Genomic DNA, 22,987 nt, shown 5'->3' with positions numbered 1-22,987 from the left:
GCTGAGGGAGGATTTTTTCTCTGCTTCAGTACATTATGGTTCATACTATCAAAAAAAAAAAAGAAGCCAGAAGACATCTTTCTATTTTTTTTCCCCAAGCTACCATCCTTCTTTTCAACCCCTTGACTCAGTAGGAGTATTTCAAATGTGTATGTTTTCATAGCATCACTGTAGAATTTTTCTTAGCTCCTTTTCCAAATGATTTAAGTAATAATTTATTAATCAGGTTTGGATATATTTTCTGTTGCATTTCATAGGTGATAATTACCTAATTGGATATAGATCACAATGGCTTTATTAATGTAATTATAGAATTATCTTATTACTTCCATATACTGTTATTCTTAGTTTTCCAGGTAAGAAAGAAAAGATATTTTTATGTGAGGAGTGCTAGCCCCTTGAATTTTCAGGCCAAGAAATGCATTGAAGTGCAATAACAGTCATGTCATACTCCTTCCCTTGAGCTAAATAATTATCTCTTGAAGCCACTCTCTGCACGGGCTCTAGACTAACACACAAAGTAGCCATAAAATACCATACACTGAAGAGAGTAACTATTGCCCTACAGTTCCACAATGTATATCCAATTTCTCACAAATAACTTCATAATCTCCCCCTTTCCTGATTTGTTCCTTTTTCTTTAAAAACTTGAGCCTCTCCTTTGTTTTCTGAAGCATTCCTTGAGGCAACTTTAAAGTATGTCTCAGGCACCTGTGCTCAACCTTGGCCCGTGGCTATGCAATATAGCCATGTAGCAGAATTGCACGTATACCCCTTAAGTTTAGATTAAAAAAGAACAAGAAGAGGCTTACATGTTTGGCATGTCCATCAAGATACATGGGAATGATAAAAAAAGAACAAGAAGAGGCTTACATGTTTGGCATATCCATCAAGATACATGGGAATGATAAAGATCTAGATCTATGGACAGTGTCCTCCACCAATAGATATCTTCCATGGCAAATTTTGATTTGGCATCTGCTTTCAAGAGGTGTAATACATCCAAAACTCTTATCCCCCACAAATAGAAGAAAATTAAGAAACCTCAGAGAATTCAACCCTAACCAATTTGTCCCAAAGAAAATTAGTGTTCTTCTTAGATAATAATATTTATGCAAGTAGGAAGGTCAGAGATATATTGAGGAATGAAGACCAATAAAAATTCACAATATTTATATATTTGAAGATCCAAATGATTAATAGTTCTATTTTCCTTAATCAATAGATTTCATGTGATTACATTAGAGTAAACAAAACAAAAAGATCCCAACTATATTATATGTATATGTGTGAAAATGTATAGTCTGCTCTAAAACATATATAAATTACATGAAAAGAGCTAAAACTTTCACCACAAAGGAAAAATAATTTGCTCTATGAATATCAATATATTACAGAATTACAATCATTATAACACTATGGTATTTGTTCAGGCATAGGCAACATAAGGGCCAAAAACCATACCATGCATATATATGACATGAGCAGTGGCCAAGGTAGAACTTCAGAGAAAAAGATGCAGTCATTTAAATGTCCATATTGTTAAAAATAAAATTTGATGCCTACTTTACCCAGTGTGCAAAAAATTAATTAGAGGTTGATAACTGATCTAAAATTTAATGGTAAAATATAAAGCTTTTAAACATAATATAGCAGAATATATTCAATATTTCTCATGAGGTTAGAAAAATAAACCTTCAATGAAACAGAAAAAGACCCAACCATGAAGGAAAAGTTTTACCAATTACAACACACTTAAAGACTTACATTTCCATGAAGACAGTTAAAAAGACAGGCTCTAAGGTACAAGTACAAAAAGACACTGGAAACTCGTATAACCAACAAAGGTCTCATACCCAAAATATTTTTTTAAACTCCTATAAATCAATAATGAAAAAACTTGAAGAGGCAGCACACAAAAAAAGACAATGCCAACAAACATTTGAAAATGTGTTCAAAATCATTAATTATGAATGAAATGTATCTTAAACTCATAATGAAATGTCCTTGCAGACCCATCAGAATGGCTAAAATTAAAAGGTCTGCCAAATATCGAGTAGTCCTGAAACTGTAGAACCATGGAAATTGTCATAGATGATTGGTAGAAATAAAAGTTGGTGCAAAACTTTGTCCCTTGAGGCCAATCTCTGGCTGGGCTGGAGGGGCCAAGGTGCTCCCAGACCACTGGCAACAGCATTCTGTAGGAAATTATTGGGGACTGCCGTTATAGAAGCTCCAGTGGAGGCAGCAGGGGCATCATAGGTGGGAGGTGTTTTGGCATGGTGCCCTGCAGGTGGGGTCACTCCAGAGAGGAGTGCCATGGGTCAGGGGTGCTCCGGTAGGGGGAGTTCTGCTGGGGACACCACAGTCAGGAAGCCCTCCAGTGGAGGGCTGTGTGGGCAGGAAGTGAAACACTAAACTTTCACTGGAAATAATTTGTATTTAGACTTTATGAAATTTGAAGTGGAAAAAAATAGATTTCCATACTCTGGTTGTTTCAAGCATACTTAAAAATGTTCCAATAAATGAATCAACTATCAATTTTTAAATGCAAATTAATTAAAAGTACTAATTTAGCTCCTTAGTGATACAAATTATATTTCAAAGTACACAGTAGTCACATGTGTCTAGTGGTGCGATATTTGATAGCATAGTTCTAGATACATTTAACTTGAAAAATTACTTTTAATTGTAGAGTTCCTATCTCTAATTAAATAACCTGCATCTACTTTCCAATGCATATTTTTGACAACTTATGTTCCCCTTTTTGTGTCTTGCCCCTGTCCTTGTATCCTCTTGTTATTTTGCTATCTCAAATCATTATGTCCACATATTAGTTTCCTAAATTTGTAAATGGAAAAATCAAATATTTGTAATCTTCTTAATTCCCTATTTTATTATCATATTAATTGATTATCTTCTGTCATATAGCCCCAGTGTGCAAAAAATTAATTATAGGTAGATAATTGATCTAAAATTTAATGGTAAAATATAAAGCTTTTAAACATAATATAGCAGAATATATTCAATATTTCTCACGAGGTTAGAAAAATAAACCTTCAATGAAACAGAAAAAGACCCAAACATGAAGGAAAATTTTTACCAATTACAACACAGAGAGTAGAAGCTCACTTTCCTTGAACAAGCAGTTAAGTGGCTAGTTATTAGATATTTGATTTAACTAGCTACTGGTGGGGTCTTTTAAATAAGCATCTTGTTATGTCAGATTACATTCTACAATGGTAAACACAGTCTTCACTTCATGGTGTGTGTGTCTGTGTGTGTGTGTGTGTGTGTGTGTGTGTGTGTGTTTGTGTGTGTGTGTATTATCTCCAAGAAATTTCAATATTGAGGTATAAGAAAAGCAGACTGGAAATTACATGGTTAAAATAAAAATTACACGGTATTTGAAATAAAATAATAAAGAAATCTGTTTCACATTATACCAAGTTCAGGCTTTTCCATAAACCCATAACAAACTAGTGTGAAGAAGCTTTCCAAAAGTGCAACACACATTTTGTTTCAACATTTGAACAAAGCTATTTTTTCCAGATACTTGGAATTCCATTGAACTGAAATAGAAGTACTATTTCAAGTTACTTTCATCTGTATCATCATTGTAAAGGTAAAATTTTGGAAAACAAGAGTGGGAGGGCATCACAGAAGTGAACTGTAAGCTTGCAGGGTTCTCAATCGTGGCATGTCTCTATCTAATGCACGTGGGTACAGTACAATGAACGTTTCATAAAGTAAGCAGAGAAGTGTCAAAATGGTGAATAAAGAGTTTCATGGCACAACCTATCAGAGCAAACATCAGCAATGTACTCTTTAAATGTAAAACTACATGATCAATAGATTCAAGACAAGTTACAGCTTTCTTTGCTTTGAATGTAAAACAGCAAAAATTCACTTCCTGTTACTACTTCTTACCCTTTATTTCCATTGAAACTTTGACTGTATCTATATGTATATTTACACATGTATACTTGTGTGATTTATCACTCGCTCTCTAAAAATATAGTCATTATCCAGTGCCTTCAGTTCTCAGACACACTTTTTTATTCATATTCCAATGCAATGTTTCTATAACAGGGATTCAACTCAAAGTTGATAAGTTCATTTAATGCGATGTTTATTTTTTCTTAAACACACAAAACTAAATTTGTGGTGCATTGAAATGAATTGGCTTAGGATCCAGGCAGTGTTAAAGAAGTAATGACAAAACCATTATATGCTCCCCAACTGTGAACTGCACTGTAAAAGTAAATCAAAGAGTTTATGCATGAACTTTCCATGCAGGCATTAGATAATCCAGTTTCTGTGTTAAACAAATTTTAAAAATATATTTATTTTCTGTCAAATATTTGTGCAAAGCTCACTAGAAGATATTTAAATTATTTTCTGACATACAATACATACAATGACATACGAGAGTTCAGAGACAGAGAAATGTGTAATTAAGCACTTTCATAATGTTTTGTAGCTAGACTCTAAAAATCTTAGCTAGATTTTAATATTTGGGTAGAATTTGGGCCAATAGAAGATTTCATGAGGAAGCTAATATGGACCAAGTTTCAAAGATGCTGTAGTGAGCACACAGAGTTTGAAAGGTATTGCCAAAGGCTAGAAACATATTTTTTTACATTCCTAAGTTATGAGTAACATAAACAAAAAGATGCTCAGTCTCAGGTGTCCCATCTGCTTAACTGTATTACATGCTGCCTCACATCAGAGGATTAATAAAGGTGGTATATGCAAAAGTGTCTGATACAGTGAACTTAGGCAACAAACATTAATTTCCATCTCTAGGAAAGAAGCAGAGAGATGACAAATAGGGTGACAGGATTGTTTCCTGCAGCAAGGAGTAGAAAACAATTCTACACATTTAGGGTGTTTGAAATGTTATATAACATTAAAAGTCCAGGAAATGTAGAATTTATCACAATGTTAGAAACAGTGCTAAATGCTATTTCATTAATTGTAATACATTATGAAAGCAATTTGCACAAGTCAGGAATCAACACATTACATAAAATGAAGTTTTAATGAAGAGAAAAATACTCTACTCCAAAACATAATTTATGTTAAAAAAGACATGAGAAAATCATCTTCCTAAATGTTTAGGTAATTGTATAAAATCTACCAAGGACACATGAATCAAACAGGTAAAATGCAATAAAATTGAGTGCATTTTTTAAACTGTAAAAGTAAGTTGAAATCATAACTTTAAGTTAAAATCACAATTTTACCAAATAGCGAAAATCAGAAGCTATAAAAAAAGTTGAATCGATAGAACCTGAGACGCAATGCAAAATCTAGGATAATAATGCAGGAACTAACTGAAGAGAATGCCAGAAAAGATGAAAGCTTTTTGAGGAATGAGAACCTCATACAAATCTCATGTAATGCATGTGGATCTTTAGAACAAGAGTAAAAATCATTGAAGGTGTCATAGGAAAACTTTAATCACTTCTACATAAATAAGAGATGTAAAGTGAAGAAGCAGAGGAAGAGACGGGCATGGGGGCTTATGCCTGTAATCCCAACACTTTTGGAGGTTGAGGCCGACGGATTGCTTGAGGTCAGGAGTTCAAGACCAGCCCGGCCAACATGGGCGGAACCCTATCTCTACTAAAAATAAAAAAATTAGCTGGGCATGGTTGCACACGCCTGTAATCCCAGTTACTTGGGAAGCTGAGGCATGATAATTGCTTGAGCCTGGGGGCAGACGTTGCAGTGAGCCAAGATCACGCCCCTGCACTCCAGCCTGGGTGACAGAGCAAGATTCTGTCTCAAAAAAAAAAAAAAAGTGCAAAACCTTTAGAAAATACTTGGTTTCTATTTCTATTAAAACTGACTACTTGAGATTATCAGTAGCAAGACTCCATGACATTTTGATTCCAAAAGAGAATTTTAAACAGCTAGTGGATGGCAGACGTTGCAGTGAGCCAAGATCACGCCCCTGCACTCCAGCCTGGGTGACAGAGCAAGATTCTGTCTCAAAAAAAAAAAAAAAGTGCAAAACCTTTAGAAAATACTTGGTTTCTATTTCTATTAAAACTGACTACTTGAGATTATCAGTAGCAAGACTCCATGACATTTTGATTCCAAAAGAGAATTTTAAACAGCTAGTGGATGGCAGAACAAAAACAGCAACAAAAGTTACTTCCCAGCTTCAACTTCAGTCATCTTTTCATTACTCCACTGCTTCTAACATTCCACAGGACTTTGCTCAGAGCGGATTTAATGCCCTTGTTCCTCAGACAGTAGATAACAGGGTTCAAGGTTGGAGGTGCAACAGAATAGAACACAGACACCAGCAAGTCTAGAACAGACGGTGCATCAGACCCGGGTTTTAAATAAGCAACAGCACCTGTTACAAGAAACACAGTGACAACAATGAGGTGAGGCACACAGTTGGAAAAGGCTTTGGATTGTCTCTGTCTCGGTGATATCCTTAACACAGCAGAGAAAACATACACGTAGGAAACCACAATGCAAACTCAACATGAAAATGCGTAACAGACCCCAGTGGCCACACTAACACGAACGATGGCATGTCCTTTAGAACAAGTGAGCTTTAATAGGGCAGGGACATCGCAGAAGAACTGATGCATCTCATTAGAGCCACAAAAATTCAGAGAGAATGTTCCAGCTGTGTACAAGAGTCCCAGGGCCCCTCCGCTGAGCCAGGACAGAGCCATCAACTGGACACAGAGCCCTCTGCTCATGACAGCCTCACAGTGCAGGGGGCGGCAGACGGCAGCATAGCGGTCACAGGACATGGCAGTGAGGATGCCAATCTCTGACCCAGCCAGCAGTACCACCAAGAAGAGCTGCAACACACACCCCAGGAAGGAGATGGAGTCAGTGGAGGTGACAGAGTTGAGGATGGATTTGGGGACTGTGGCAGAAATGAGACACAGGTCTAAGAAGGACAAATGTCGGAGGAAAAAGTACATTGCCGTGTGGAGACGGTGGTCAAGAATCGTGAGGAGAATGATGACTAAATTCATCAGCACAGCCGCAAGGTAGATCAATGAGAAGAGCACAGCGTGTAGCCTCAGGAGCATCCAATTCTCAGTAAATCTCATAAGCAAGAATTCTGTCATCTGAGTCTGATTGGTCATAATTCAAAATTATAAGGGCCCTATTGAGTAAAGGAAAATAAGTGTCATACTAATATTAAAAAATATCATTTGTTTCTTCATTTATTGAATGAAGGTATGTATAGCATCAAGAGCTAGACAAAAAGTTTAAAAATATCAAGCAATTTATATTTCTCATTGACTCACGTGTAAAACAATTGTGGGTATATCAGTCTAACACTTAGTAGTCCTGGACTAAGATTCATTGTGAAAGAAGCAAAGAACTTCACTCATCTCCCTCATTACTTGAAACGACTTTTGAGTGATTTTATTTCCATTGGGAATTACAGGGTTGGCTATGCAATTATATATAACTGTAACAGGGCATACCTTTTCACGTATAAATATCCTGGTTAATGTAGTTTTGTGTGTATTAAATGTTATGAATGAAATTTCTGCTTGCTACTTACTGCAATATTTAAAATAGTCATTATCATCAGGTTACTCTAATTTACTATCCCCTTCTCACTGAAGGATATTAAGATTATTCTCCCATTTTTGCATTAAAGTTTACTCCTTTAGTGAAAATGTGATTATAGTATCATTTTTTTTCTTTCTTTACTCCATATACATAGCATAGCACAAAAATTAAAAAGTACTCGTTATTTTCACAAATCAGTTTTCAAATATATAGTGTCATTTTTCATGAAAAGAACAAAACCTGAGACTTAGCCAGATGATTAACATAATATTCTAGGAAGGATTTAATTAACCACAGGAAGCGACAGACAGGGATATCTACTGCATCTAACCAGAGATGCAGTGTGCCTCTTACGTGAACGACATTCAGAGCTTGTGATCTGAGATCGCTCGCACACCCCAGCGGGAGGGAGAGTTTTGGCCATGTTTTTCCCTCGGATCATCTTGTCTTTAGAACCTCTCTTGATTTGACTTTAGTATCACTTCAATGGCAGTTTTTTACTTTCCCCTTTGCTTTCCAGGCCATCTCTAAAACACGCAGAACAGAAAACAGGATGGACGGTTTGCTAGTTGGGAAGCAGCTCTTAGGGTGTGCAGACAGACACTGCTCTAGGTTTTATTCTCCCCAGCAGGCCAAACAGAGGAGGCTTTAAGTTTGGGGCAGCCATGAGTTTGCTCATGTTGAGTTATAAGTCAGGCTCCCCATTATTGCTCTAAAGCTACGGCCAGTGCTTTTTCCAACAAGAACACCCAAAGTTTGCAACATAGTATGAGATTTCCATTTGCTCTTGAGTCTTTTCAACTTAAAAAATATTTTATTTTTGTAGACACAAGAAGGTCTCACTTTGTTGTTCAGCAGTTTTTCAACTGAAATAGAATGTAGCGGGCCATTACAACATACATTCTCCCCCTTCCCTATTCACACACGCGCACACACACACACACACACACACACAGCTGAGAGGATGAGCAAGAATAAACAGAGCTTTTCCAGGATGAGCAGTCGTACCTCTAACCTTCATATGACACGTCCATTTCAGTACAGGTGATTTTCTGAGAACTGAATTAACAAGTGATTTGAAGCTGAAAACGGACCAGGCATGGTGGTTCATGCCAGTAATCCCAGCATTTTGGGAGGCTGAGGCCAGAGGATCTCTTGAGGCCAGGAGTTTGAGACAAGCCTGGGCAACAAGATGAGATCCCTCTATGTCTACAAAAATAAAATAAAATACTTTTTTTTAATTGAAAAGACTCATGAGCAAACGGAAATTTCATACTATGTTGCAAACTTTGGTTGTTCTTGTTGGAGAAAGCACTGGCCCTAGCTTTAGAACAATAATGGAGAGCCTGACTCATAACTTTTAACGTGAGCTAATTCATGGAAGCCCCGAACGTAAAGCCTCCTCTGTTCAACCTGCTGGGGGAATAAAACCTGGAGCGGTATCAAAATACCCCAGGAGCTACCTCCAAACTAGCAAACCATCCATCCTGGTTTCTGTGGCATCAGTCTGCGTGTTTGGAACGGCCAGGGGAGCTCAGTGAGTGAGTGAGTGTCCTTTTGAGTTCCTCCCACCCCAATGATGTTTGACTTCGATGCTAGATTTTTATCCCTTCAATCTCATTTTTGATTTGTGTTTCACCTTATTTCACATGATTACATATGAAATGAGTGATAGCATTAGTTTAAAAGTCTGTGTGCTTTTCTTTACAGACAACATTAATAACAATAAAGCTTTGCCTCATTATATTTATATACTTATTTGGTCCAGGGAAATTCCACATAATTTAATAAAAATATGCAACCTGAGTCTCAATCAATCTAAAACTTGGAAAATACTTATAATGCACAAAATAATCCTAAAATCAAGGGGTATTAAGGAGGCTGGGAGAATAGGGTAAGTACAGGTTTATATGTTTCTTTACCATTTCTATATCATATTAACAACAAATTTTGTCACTTTTGTCAGGAATATGAGGAATGAAGAGAATGAGAGAGCAAACAGGAAGAAGGGAGGGGAGGGGAGGGGAGGGGAGGGGAGGCCTATATGGAATCTTCAGTTCCGGAAAATATTTCCATTCTTGAGTAAAATCAATAGAAGCAGTATTCATAACAAAGGCTGATGAGAATGCTTTCCCAAACAGTTCTACATTTAAAATAATTTCAGAAGATAAGAAAATAAAAATGAAATGTTTAAGTAATTTAGGACTTCTTTTCACAGTTTTCGTTCAAAGAAAGCTCTAGTTTTCAATTCTTAGGGAGATCTAGTGAACGCTGCAAACAGTTTCCCATAGCTTACTGATTCCTGCTTCAAGACCCCAGCTCCCCGGGTTAAACTCACAATGATTTCGATTGACCACTTCTGTCCTCTACGTATCAGTATTTGTTTCTTTTGTGCAGTCTCCGAGCTCTGCTTGATGTCCTCTGTTTCAGGCACTTCATTCTCTATGAAGGAGCAAGGCTTTTAAAGCAGCTTTAAACAGACTTTCATTGACTACATGGGACTCTCCCCGGAGGTTACACTTTTACTTGTGCTGATATTTTATTTCATAGGATTTAAAGCCCTGGAGACCCAGCTCTTCACTCTCACCTCAGATCTGAGAGGTGATGCCACTACCTTTTCCTCCAGTGAGATGGAAAAGAGATCTTTCTGGGTCTCATGAGAATAAACCTTTATTTATTGCATCCATAATATGTGACTAGTGGATCCTAGACATTCATTTGCATGTAACAACTTAAATTTAGGTGTGTGTACACAGAATCTTTAAATTGAGTGTAATAATCTCAGTCCAGTTTCAACTGAGAAGGACACTGGAAGATGCAGTGCTCTGACTTTGGGGTCTGCAACAGGGATTTGTTTAAGTCCTTGAACCATCACAGTTCTCTTGGATCTTTCTTTTCCCCTCTCACCATAGATTTAAGCCTTCAGTGAAGATAGCATCCCTGCAGATTCTCACAAATGACTAGAGATGCCTGTATAGAAAGTTCCCAAGAGCACCTAATTTCCAACATCCGTTTCATTCTCAAGTGATGCCAGTGGCATCCTCATGAGCATCCTACAAGTTCAGGCTTCTCTCTTGGAAGCGGCAACAAAATGAAACTCAGCAGAGTCTTCTCCAGGGTTGGGATGAGGTGCAGTTTGTTTTCAGATTTTGATCTTGTAATATTCTTCTTATATTCACAGAATTTCCAGTTATTTTCTCATTAGTTTGCTTTGAATGACTGACTTTGTAGATATCCTGGTGGACACAGCCTCTATGCTGCCTAGAGCTTGTTGCTGTCATCCAGCAACCTCTTGTGGACACTCCACATTCATCACAAAGTTGATGTTTAGATTAGACCTTCTTCTTCGTCATTTTATGACATTTCATAAGAGACACATGACATCCAACCCCACAGGACACCATTATCTACACTTTAAAAATTAGCTTATCAATTTTTAAGTCATTCCTAGGGATGTTGACAGGGACTGAATCTAGATTCAATAGATCTAGAGTGGTAGATTCTAGATTCAGTAGGTCTAGAATCAGTGTAGAAAACACTGTAATTGTAGTGACATTGAGTATTTTGAGCATTAAAGATTGCATATTCCTCCATTTCTAAGTTTTTAAAAGATTCTCAGAAACGTTTTGTTATTTCAGTGCACATCACTACACAAACCCCAAGCTCATTTTGTTAAATTAATCAGTAAATACTTCATGAGTTTGATCCACATCTGTATTTGTTTGTTCAGGCTGCCACGACAAAATACTACAGTGGGTGTTTCTCACCATTCCGGAGGCTACACGTCTGAGATCAAAATGTCAGCTGCCTTGGTTTCCTCTGAATCTTCTCCTCACGCTGCAGATGGACACCGTCTTGCTGCCTCTTCCCGTGGTCGTCTCTGTGCACGCGTGCCCCCAGGTCTCCCTGTGTGCCCTAATCCCTATTCTTATAAGGCATCAATAAATTTAGATGGAGGACCACCCTAAAGGCCTCACTTTATCTTAATAAGTTCTTTAAAAGATTTTTCTCCAAATACAGTCACATTCAGGGGTATCGGAGGTTAGGACTTCAGCAGATGAATTTTGGAAGGACACTGTTCAAACTGTAACATAATATAAATGGCATTGCTTTTGCTTTCCATTTCCATTTTTTTTTAATACCATGTCACAGTCTGATTTTTATCATGCAACCTTCTTAACTAACATAGTAGCTCTAGTGGCTATTTTGTAGATTTCTCAAAATTTCTATGTAGATATTTATTTTGCGAGGAAAAGTTGCACTTCTTCATTTTCTTTTTTTTTTTCCTCACATTTGTTCACTACTTGGCGCTAAATAGAGGTGGTGAGAGAATAATCCTTTTTGATCCAGATCTACAGAATAAGCATTATGGCTTTCAGCATTAACTATGATATTAGTTGCAGGGTTTTGTCTTTTGTTCATTTTGTTGGCTTTTGTTTTTGTTCTTCTTGGTTTTGAGTTAGCAGATAACTTATTCAAAAAGATTATTGCAATAGAATCTCCCCAAACATGATAGCTGTAGTCGTCTAAATGGTCAGGCAGAAAGGGATTTTGTTATATAGGGAGAGTGAGGAAGGCTAGAAAGGACACGGAGTGAGGGAGTAAATGAGCAGGTGGCACGATTGAACAGATAACCAGGAAGCGCCTTTCCTTAAGGCTCAGAGGGTTGTAAAACAGGAACGGTTCCACAGTCCAGTGCACTTCTTCGGTTTTTGTTTCTTTTCAGATGTGTTTCGTCAGTTTAAGAGGTTACCTTCAATACCAGGTTACTGAGGATTCTTGTCACAAATTTCTTCAAATCTTTCAAATCTGTTTTCTGATAATCAGGTAACTGTATCTATTCATTTTTTTGTCTTTAGTCTGTTATTATGGACACTAATCCTTAAATCTAGAGAGACAGGTGAATATAGAGAGTCACAGCTAAGATCTGCTAAGTAGGAATGAAAGCCAGAGAAACAATAAACTGGAAGGGTCACAAGTTTTGACGAATTTCCGAATGCTCTCAGGATGGTGTGAGAGTAAGAAACTCCTGAGGGCCGCAGTCTCAGAGATACCTCGTACTTTCATCGGTTTTATATCTAGTAACCCCACTAAGGTTCTCAAATAAGCCAAGAAAGAATCCCTCCTGGATTGGCAAAAGGGTGGGAAAAGTAACCATAGCATGCCCAGAGCCTTCCCAGATCAAAGGACCACTGCAGGCAAAAAGACTCGACTACAAACATATCCTGCCTGGGGGAAGGGCGTGCTGAGTCTGAAAGAAGCCAGACTTTCAGACTTGCTTCTTCACTTAGCAAAATGAATCCAAAGATTCATCTATGTTGTTGTGTGCATATCTCATGACTTTTTACTGCTGATTACCGTTCTACTGTATTGTGGAAGTATACTTTATCCACTCACTTAGTGAAGGACTACTTAGATTCAGTTTTAGTAATTATAAATAAAACTTCTATAAGCATTTATATGCAGGATTTGTTTGGGCATAACTTTTCAAATCACTTGGGTAAGTACCAAGGGACCAAATCACTAGGTCATTTGGTAAGGCCATGCTCGGTTTTGCCAAAAGAGAGGTTTTACTTCCAAATAAGAAGGACTAGGAAAGAGGTCCTCAGACCACTCCTTTTCTCCAACAGAAAGCACATGTGAAACCTAAACATAATACAAAAAACACCTGAATAAGTGCCGGCAGACTGTGGCCAAAGTTTTCTGTTCACTTGGAGAAGTGTTGTAAGGGCGCTTAACAACATTTAGTTTCCTCCATCACAGCTTTCAGTGTTGGGATTTGTGCAGTTTTCACAGCAACACAACAGTGGTGAGCTTATGATGCTGGCCAAAATGGAGAGAGATAGATCTTTTTATTTTCTGGATTGGGGCGCCAGAAAAGAGAAGCCTGGGGACTATAAATCTGAGTGAAGAGATCTTTAAAGTAAAATACAAAAAAAAAAAAGTTAGGTCAAACCCTTTCTACCCACATCTCTGGCTTACCCCTGAATCACACATGCACAGAAAGACCGAAAGATATTCAGACATACCAGGATCTAAATGAAATGGAAGCTACTACAAATGAAATAAAAATTGTAGTTCAAGACCAATCAAGAAATAGCTTGTTAATATGTAAAATAATACTCACTTAAAAATAAAATAAAATGTAGAATCTCTACAATTCAGCATTCATAATATTCAGGATAAATTCTACCCATCATATGAGGAATCTAAAAATTAAACCCATTAAGATGTGAAAAGAAAATAAATCTAGGCCAAACTCAAGATGAACCAGATGCTGAAGCAAACAAACAAAGATACTTATATTGGTCATTTGTCTCAATTAAGAAAAAAAAATGTTTTCAATACATGTGAAATCTCAGTATACAAATGGGATTTCTCCACAAAGAAATAGAAACATTTTAAAAATAACCAAATAGAAATTATAAAATTGAAAATTTCTATTTCTGAAATTAAAATTTTACTGAGGGAGTAAGGAAATTGAAGATAGAGCATATTAATTATGTAAGCTGATGAATTGGAAGGAGAAAAAAGAACATGCCAGAAAAAATAATTATAGATATAATGGCTGACATTTTTTGAAATCTGAGGGAACTAGAAATCTGTAGGTACAAGGTGCTAAAAAACACCAGTCAGAACACAAACAAAGATAACTCAAACAAAAATAAATAATAATAAAACTATTGAAAGCAAAGTATAAGCACCAATCTTTAAAGCAGCAAGAAAAAATGAGTAATATATTACATAAAGGGAAAAAATACTGTGAATAATGAATGACTTCTCATTAGAAATGGTGATTACATAAAGAGAATAGAAAACATCCTCAGCATACTGAAAGGTTGAAAGGTTTGGAGGGGCAACTATCAATCAAAAATTTTATGTCCAGCAAAAATAAAATTGAGAATGAAGGAAAAATAAAGATAGCACTAGATTAAAAAATACTAAAAGGAATTTTTTGACAGTAAAACTGCCTGTAAGATATACTGAAGTAAGATCTTTAGAATGAAATAAATAATACAAGAAATATACTGAAATACTAAAAAAAGTTAATAGTATCAGACATGGTCACATATGGGGCATGAGAGTTAATTTTATGTGTCAATTCGGTTGGGCTGAAGAGTGCCCAGACAGCTGGTAAAACACTGCTTCTGAGTGTGCCTATGAAGGTGTTTCCAGAAGAAATTAATATTTGAATAAGTAGACTGAGTAAAGAAACTCACCCTCACCAATGAGGAGAGGCATCATCCAATCCAATGAGAGCACAAATAGAACAAAAAAGCAGAGGAAAGGTGAATTCACACTCTCTTCTTGGCCTGGAATAGCAACCTTCTCCTGGCCCTCCAACATCAGAGTTCCCATTTCCAAATATATATATTTTTTATCCAGTTGGTTTTGTTTCTCTGGAGAACCCTGACTAATACATGTGTAAATGACAAAGATATTATTTTACAAGAAGGAGTGCATTATCAATTATAAGTAGAGTTAGAAAAAGTTAAGTATGTATATTTTCTCATTCCCAGGGCAGCTACACACAATAAAAAGCAGCTAGAAAACAAAATTTTAAAAGAAATTTTAAAAGTTATTCAAATAATCACTGAAAAACGGCAGGAAAGAAGAAACGGAGGAAAAGAAAGAGGAAATAAAACAGCAAAAAACAAAAATTATCTGGCAGAGATAAATTTCAAACAGTGGTTTAAAGTGTTTTGTAGCCCCAGGGTTAATTTTAATTATGGCTAACAGATGTTGGGTGCGGTTATGCAGAGTAGAAATAGGCAGGTTATATATGACTAAAACGTGAGGTTTTTCTGCTACGTTTGAATCAACTGATGTGTAAGGATTTGAGTTTAGTGTCATCAGCGTTTGAGCTAACTGTCACAGCCTGCTGCGAAGAAGTAAACTACGTGAGGGCCAATCTACAGGAACCACCTTTGACTCATTTATATGATTTCCTGAAGATGTACCTCCTGTAGTTTAATAAATGTTCACAAGGTTTCCATCTGGCAGCTTTGTTTATAACGACAAAATTTTGAAAACGAAATACCAAAACATATAGTAATTGTTGAATAAACTATTACCTTTATTTACACTGGAGTATCCGTCAACCATGAAAAAACAATGATAATGAAGGCAGTTTCCATAAACTGTATCTAATGTTTGCCAGCATTTATTACATTAAATAATCGAATGTAAGGGAGTATACTTCGTGTGCTATAAGTAACAAGAAAACATGAGCAAATCTTTTTTTGTAAAATTGAAACATACGGACAGTAAACCAGTAAACCCTGAAATTGCTTTTCTGTAGATCTTGAGCAATGGGGTGGAAAGGACAGAGAATGACATTTCATTGAGAATAGTGTTCTGTGGGGTTTTTGTATGTATTTTTACTTCAGAGAAGCATATGGATTTTTTACATATAAAAGCTGTCAACAAAAGTAAAGGACAAAAAGCTTTAAAATTAAATGCAAGCCAAATCAAATGAAATAACTATACTTCAAATGAAAAACATAACCATGTTCAAAAGAAAATAAAAAGAAACTATTTTAAGTAACTTAACCATAGGCTTAATATAAACTCTTAGTCTAAAGGGGAACAGAGCTATAAGCAAATCTATGTTATGTTGGCTTGTTGTATGTTTCAGGAGTCTTCATTTTTAGTGAAGTGCTCACATGATTATTATGCTGTATATTACATAGTTTGGTTACCACTGTCCTATAGCCTATAACTCTATGATAAGGGAATATTTGAATACTTTATTATTTTTCTGCTAAAAGATTGAGCCGTGTCCTTAACAGTGTATTTCAGAATGTGTTCTGGACCTACATTGGAAACAGTTGTTTCCTTCCTACAGAAAACACATGTGATTATAATGCTAATGGTCTTAAGAGATAATTACTTAACAAGGTGATTCAGAAAATATTGAAGACATTTTTCTTTGGGGAATTCTAAAGTATTAGCCAAGTGCCTTAAAAATAATTTGTTGCAGTCCCTTTGACTATAGAAGTTTCCAAATTATGTCAAATTTGAAATAAAAGAAAGGCAAGTAGCCTTCCTCTTTGTGGTCCTATGCATCCTTCCACGTGAAGAAACTCCCACAGCTTTGCAGAGCTCTTTGAGTCTTTTATCAAAAGTCTAGAGATGGAACCATGTGCTATGTTGACACAGAGTTTATGAAGGAAGCTAGATGTTTTGTTTTCATTTCAGGTAATCAACTGACAAATTAAATCTTTTATTCTGGGAGAAATATTTCTACTCTTGTGTAGATGTGATGGAATTATCTCCTTAAGGACATCTGATGAGTAATCCTGTGTAGATGTGGTTGAGGAACTGGAATTATTATACAGTATTAATTTCAAATTTCCATTGGTAAAATGTCTGTTCCAAAGCAAAATTTTAAAAATCTTGTAGATATTAAGGAAATTTAGGGCAGACAAAAAAACAATTAAATTTAATGGCCAGTTTCTTTATCCTTCCTCCTCCCTTTTGTCCTTCCTTGTGTATTTCTCCAGACTGACCACTGAAGCTAATAAATGTCTTCAGAATTATTTAATCACTCTACCACATTTTTCAGGTTCATTGTATACTGCTTCTCCACATGTGATCCAAATGTCCATCTCCTTTACTTTATTTTTTAAGCTTCTCTTCCTAAAGCATCTTCTCTACAGATCTTGTCCTGTATTTCTTCTCTTCATTTTGTTGTCAGCCCCCAGGTCACTCATATAGAAAGCCCTTTCATCTGGTTAATCTCTAAAATAACACCTTTATATTTTCGTAATGCCTGCTCCAATCTGAGTTTATCTTGTTTACTAATTTATTTGTTCTTTTTCTGCCTCCTCCCATTAACAGCAAGCTCCTAGGAAAAAAAAAAAGTTGTATATTTTTTAAATCTCTACCATCTAGTTTGATGTCTGATATATATGGAACATTTTTCTGATCTTTTCAATAAAGAATAAATAACTCTACATCAGTAACTAATAATTGAGGGAAATATTTTAAACACTGAAAGAAGATATTTGATAGTTTTACAAAGTAAATTATGGAAAACGGACCATGATCAACAAAAATTACTCAGTTACGACGGGAAAGCCATTTTATCATGGTGCCCTGTCAAAATTCCTTTATACACAAATCAACCACCCTTATAACGATGTGGCTTTAGTACACATGTGCACATTCAAAGAACATGAAGTTTTGCTAAATAACTCATTTTTTATTTCTACACTAATGAGATATTCATTATGTTAGAATTGTATGACCTCAAGATAATACAAACATTGAACGACAAATCCTAGTTTATTTTTCCTTGCTTACTATCATTAGAATAAAGAAGGTTATTTACCTATGTGAGATTTATTCAATACATCTGTAAGTGTGACTTTATGTTTGTAACATCACATAATTGATATTTTTCACCTGTGTAGGATATTATGGCTACTAACATAATCTAAAGACATGGGTCTTTGGATTGCTTTTCTGAAAGCAAAGGATTCATCATGAAGCATGGCATAATGATAGTTTGGTGCAAATTCTCAGTGGGTTGGAAAAGCTTCTGTGTTTAGTCAAGTTATATATGTCTTGTAACAAATTAAGCTTGAGGCTATAGGATTAGGTAAAACTCTTAGCAAGTCTAATGGAATTTGCACATTACTCATGGAGTTTATCTTAAAAAATGAACAATGAAGTTTGAAGTAAATGGAGAGCCATTTTAGGTAGACTCCTTTCCACTGAATATTTTTGTATATCAATATGACTCTTGCTAGTCTGTATAGATTAATTTTTTAATTTTTGTCTCCTTTTTTTTTGCATTATCTTCCCACCTTGACAGGCACTGAAGAGAATCTAGTATGGCCAACGTCACCTTGGTGACAGGATTTCTTCTTACGGGGTTTTCTAATGTCCAGAAGCTGCAGATTTTATATGGCGTACTCTTCCTACTGATTTACCTGGCAGCCCTAATGGGTAACCTTCTCATCGTTACTCTCACTACCCTACACGTAAAGCTCCAAACACCCATGTACTTCTTCCTGAAGAACTTATCCTTTTTGGATGTCTTCCTGGTGTCTGTTCCAATCCCAAAATTCATTGTCAACAACCTAACCCACGACAATTCCATTTCCATTCTAGGATGTGGTGAGATATTTCTCCTCACCACCATGTCCTGTGGCCGCCATGTAGCCATCTGCTGCCCCTGCACTACGAGGTAGTCATGAATACTGGCGTCTGTGTGTTAATCAAGTGTTTCCTGGGCCATCGGAGGGCTGTTTGGTACTGTGTACACAGCTGGCACATTTTCCATGCCTTTCTGTGGCTCCAGTGTGATCCCACAGTTTTTCTGTGATGTTCCTTCATTACTAAGGATTTCCTGCTCTGAAACACTCATGGTAATTTATGCAGGTTTTGGAGTTGGTGCGTGTTTGAGCAGTTCTTGTTTCATCTGTATTGTGATCTCTTACATTTATATCTTCTCCACTGTACTGAAGATCCCTACCACTAAAGGTCAGTCAAAAGCTTTTTCCACATGCCTCCCCCATCTCATTGTTTTCACTGTTTTTATCATAACTGCTTATTTTGTTTATCTTAAGCCACCTTCGAATTCACCATCTGTTATTGACAGGCTATTCTCTGTGATCTGCACTGTGATGCCTCCACTATTTAACCCTGTAATCTACAGCCTGCAGAACGATGACATGAAACGTGCTCTGATAAGGTTGTTGCAAAACACACATGGCCAGGAGGCTTACTTCTTTTAACACTTTCAAGTTCTGTCAATGATACAGTACCTTACAGATCACGAGAAACTTTCCTTATTTTTAACTTTGGAAAGACCTAAGAAAAGAAAGCAACATACATTATTTTTTCCCTGAAGAAATAAATACTCAAGAGCCTAACTGACTATTTCTAAGGTCACTTAACTGCATTACATCAGGATAACATATAGTGGTAGGGTAATCATTTGGTATTCTTCTATGACAAAGCATTTCTGCCTTTGTATTATAACTTTCTGAACGAATTGGTTCTGTTTAACATGATGCTTTCATCTTTGGTCTCTTAATAACCTATTTTCTCTATTTTATTCACTGAGAACAAATTAAAAATGCTGAGGTGATTCGATGAGTACAGTATAATGCATTCGCACTACCCAGATAAAATTCACAGAATCTAGCTAGTGTTGAGCAAGAACAATACTAGGCAAAAATAACACAGGAAGCTAAGGCCATTTTAGAGTTGTGCCCAGATCTGTAAACAGTCCTCCGGACACCTAAAGCAGAGGTGAAAAGACATGTCTGAGCCCAGGTCCCCTAGGCAAATGGTGGCCACCCAGTAAATAGTATTTTCAGAAAGAGACCAGGCAGAGTTCCCAAGGTCTAAGAATTGTGTGTTTCTATGTGTCCACATGTCTATAATTCAGAAAGGCCTTTACCTCTCCCTGCATAAAGATATAATGTTTTAAATCTGATTCTGAACAGGAGCTTGGAAATGTGTTAAAATGACTGCACAAGTTATTCAGTTGTGATACACTTCCTTTGGTTTAACCACTAGTGTCTACGATGTGAAATCTTTTTCTTTACCTTCTATATAACCCTCCCTAGAGATTCTGTGTCTTATTAGAATAACTTTCTGAATTTTATATTGACTTTGCTATGCTCTTATTTATCTAAGAAAAAGTACAAAGGTTCCTAAGATTGTTCTCAATCATATTGTCCTCTTTTTTCAATCATGTTACTAATGTTTTATTGTCCCTTGCATTAACTAGATGGCCAGGTATTAATTCTGAGTCACATGTTATCTTATTTAATCATGTCCCAAATATCCTCTGACAGCTATGTTGATTTTTACCATACCAGAATAAGATGCTAAGAATATAAATAAGGTTAAACTTTCATGATATATCTTACACATAAAATTTCCTTTAAGTTCTACCAGAGGGAAAAATCACACAATTATTTGTTCTTTCCCTTTAAAGAAAAAATATATGCTAAATATAAATAGGTTACTTGGACGTGTATATCTACCTATTGTCAGAGTTGAGTGGGCAGAGTTGTAAAAGAGAAAAGACTGTTACCCTACCCTCAGTTAAATTATATTGGTGAAATGTTTTTGATTTAAATATTTAAGAAATTACATACATTGTGGAAAATCCGTTGAGATTTTTCAGTGTCCTCCCTTTTGTTTTTTAGTAGCATCTGATGTTTTATAATTATAGTCTTCTTTTTCTTATACCTTATTAGTTTTATTGATACACAATAAGTGTATATATTTATAGGGTACATATGATATATTGATTCAGGCATATAATGTATAATAATCAAATTGGAGTATTTGTGTTTTTCTTCGTCTGCCTGAATTATTTCAATAGAGTTGTCTTCAAGTTCAAAATTATTTTCTTCTACTTAATTTAGTATTTTGTTGAAGCTCTCAATTACATTTTTATTCCATTCATTAAATTCTTTAGTTCCAGGACTTCTATTTCTTCTTTTTATGGTATCTATTTCTTGCTGAATTTCTGATTCAGATCATGATTTTTTTTTTCTTATTTCTTTGTGTTGTTTATCTGTGTTCTTTTGTATCTCATTCAGGTTCTTTCAGAGAATTAGTTTGAATTCTTTTTCAGGCATTTTATATGCCTTTTCTTTGGGGTCTTTTACTGGAGAATTATTGTCTTCCTTTGTAGGTGTCATGTTTCCTTGCTGTTTTGTGTTTCTTTCATCCCTATGTTGATATCTGTGCATCTCATTTAACAGTCATTTCTTCCAGGTTTATGGAGTAGCTTCTGTGAGGAAATACTTTTTATTATTATATATGTGTCTTCAATTTTGGTTGGGCAGGTTGCTTTGGCTTTGATTCTGGATATGCACCATACTGTAGCCACTGTATGATTTCTTTTGCTGTCATCAATGTCAGTAGTTTCTGTGAGTTCCTTAGTGGCTTAGGTTGCAGTTGCTTGCAGATGCTTTGACTAGCCTTTGCTGAAGATGGGGACACAAGGCTGACTAGTGCTTAGGCCTTTTGGTGGTGTGTGCAAGTGCTAGCAGTAATGGCAGTGAACCCTCAGTAGGCCAGTCTTTGGACCTCTGAGTGTGGAACAAGGATGCTGGCTGTAGAAGTAGCAGGCTGGGCAGGCTGGTCCTCAGGCTCCTGGGTGGGGTGTGTGGGTTCCAGTAGGCTGGACACACCACTCTTCAGCCTCTGGACAGTGTGTGCAGGTGCCTACATGTGTACTTACATGAATCTCTCATTTACCTTTTTTCCACATGAGAAGGGAAGTACTTTCTGGCTCCTAGCCCATCCAGCTGGCTGCCTTACTTCCTTCTCTATGCTGCCATCTTGAGTTTCTATACCTCATAGGATTCCTTTTGCTTCCCTGCTGGATACCAGCATTCTCTCCTAGATAGTGCTGTCAACATTTGGCTATTTACTTGCTATTTCAGTCCTTCTTTGTGGAGTAGGTGAGTGCTAGGCATCTCTAGTTAGCCATCTTAATGACAGCTGTCCAAATTATATCAGTGCCCTATTTTTCTATAATATGTTTTAATTACCAGGGAAAAATTGATTCTAAAAAAACATTTTTAGAAGATTGGCAGCTAGTAAATACTTAAGAAATAAAAGAATTTAAAAATTCATAACATTAATTGTCTATATTGGAATTGATTCAGGCAAGAATCAGTCATGGATGATAAAACCACTAGAAAAAGAGTTGTAAGAAAATGAGATATCTTCATAATGACAAAATTTCAACCTCAAACTATCTATTCCATATTTACAATAAAGAGAATGGATGGTAGCCTCCATAATCTAATTGATCAAAATTGGTATCAATAATAATAAAATAACATATGTGCGTCCTGATATGTTGCAATATGTAGACTACATCATCCTTGAAATATTCTCTTAAAAATATTTAACCTGGAATTTAATCAAGCCTCAGAATTAACTTCCAGTTTTCAGAAAAACAGAAGATACACATTTAACAATACCATGAGAAACAACTGAACAAACTAATAATATGAGACATCCTATAAGAGACTGATGAGATGGCTCAAAAAGTCAAATTTGGGGGTGAAATGACCAAGGAGAGTCCTAGACTAAAAGAAACTAAAGATGTATTACATATTCACAAGAACATTGAAAAGTATACGGTATCTGAGATTAACTCTCATCAATGGGGAAAAATAACTTTTAGAGAATATAATTTTTTAAGTTACCTAAGAGTATGAACAAAATGAAAGTAGTTGGATTACATACTGTGTACAGGGATGAGAAGACTCAATAAAGGTGTTGATTCTCCATAAGTAACCAATAAACTTTTCATTTGAAGTCTTAAAGCAGTTCAAAATGGAACTTGTTTTTAAAAAATTCATATATACAATTGAACAGCCATGAAAATTAAAATAATTTTTAAGATGAAAAGTAAGAAGTAGAT

The 22,987-nt window shown here is 36.0% G+C and overlaps 2 protein-coding genes and 1 long non-coding RNA gene across 3 annotated transcripts in view; 1 reads left to right on the top strand and 2 right to left on the bottom strand.

Moving 5' to 3' along the window:
- The window catches only part of LOC105521533, a 103,871-nt gene that overhangs the window by 1,589 nt on the left and 79,295 nt on the right, over positions 1 to 22,987 (bottom strand). The window lies entirely within an intron of this gene.
- LOC105521529 (olfactory receptor 14K1-like) lies at positions 6,186 to 7,130 on the bottom strand. The gene is given in 1 exon segment (XM_011955756.1): positions 6,186 to 7,130. A coding segment is annotated over 1 exon segment (945 nt).
- LOC105521530 (olfactory receptor 14A2-like) lies at positions 12,355 to 19,445 on the top strand. Its single transcript, XM_011955757.1, is given in 4 exon segments — positions 12,355 to 12,396; positions 18,392 to 18,753; positions 18,756 to 18,795; positions 18,797 to 19,445. Coding segments are annotated over 3 exon segments (903 nt in total). The 5' UTR covers positions 12,355 to 12,396; positions 18,392 to 18,410; the 3' UTR covers positions 19,317 to 19,445.

This window comes from Colobus angolensis, unplaced genomic scaffold (genome assembly GCF_000951035.1).
Source record: "Colobus angolensis palliatus isolate OR3802 unplaced genomic scaffold, Cang.pa_1.0 Scaffold40, whole genome shotgun sequence".
Taxonomy (NCBI): Eukaryota; Metazoa; Chordata; class Mammalia; order Primates; family Cercopithecidae; genus Colobus; species Colobus angolensis.
The sequence above is the reverse complement of the archived record's forward strand: the minus strand, read 5'-3'. Positions and strand labels throughout refer to the sequence as shown.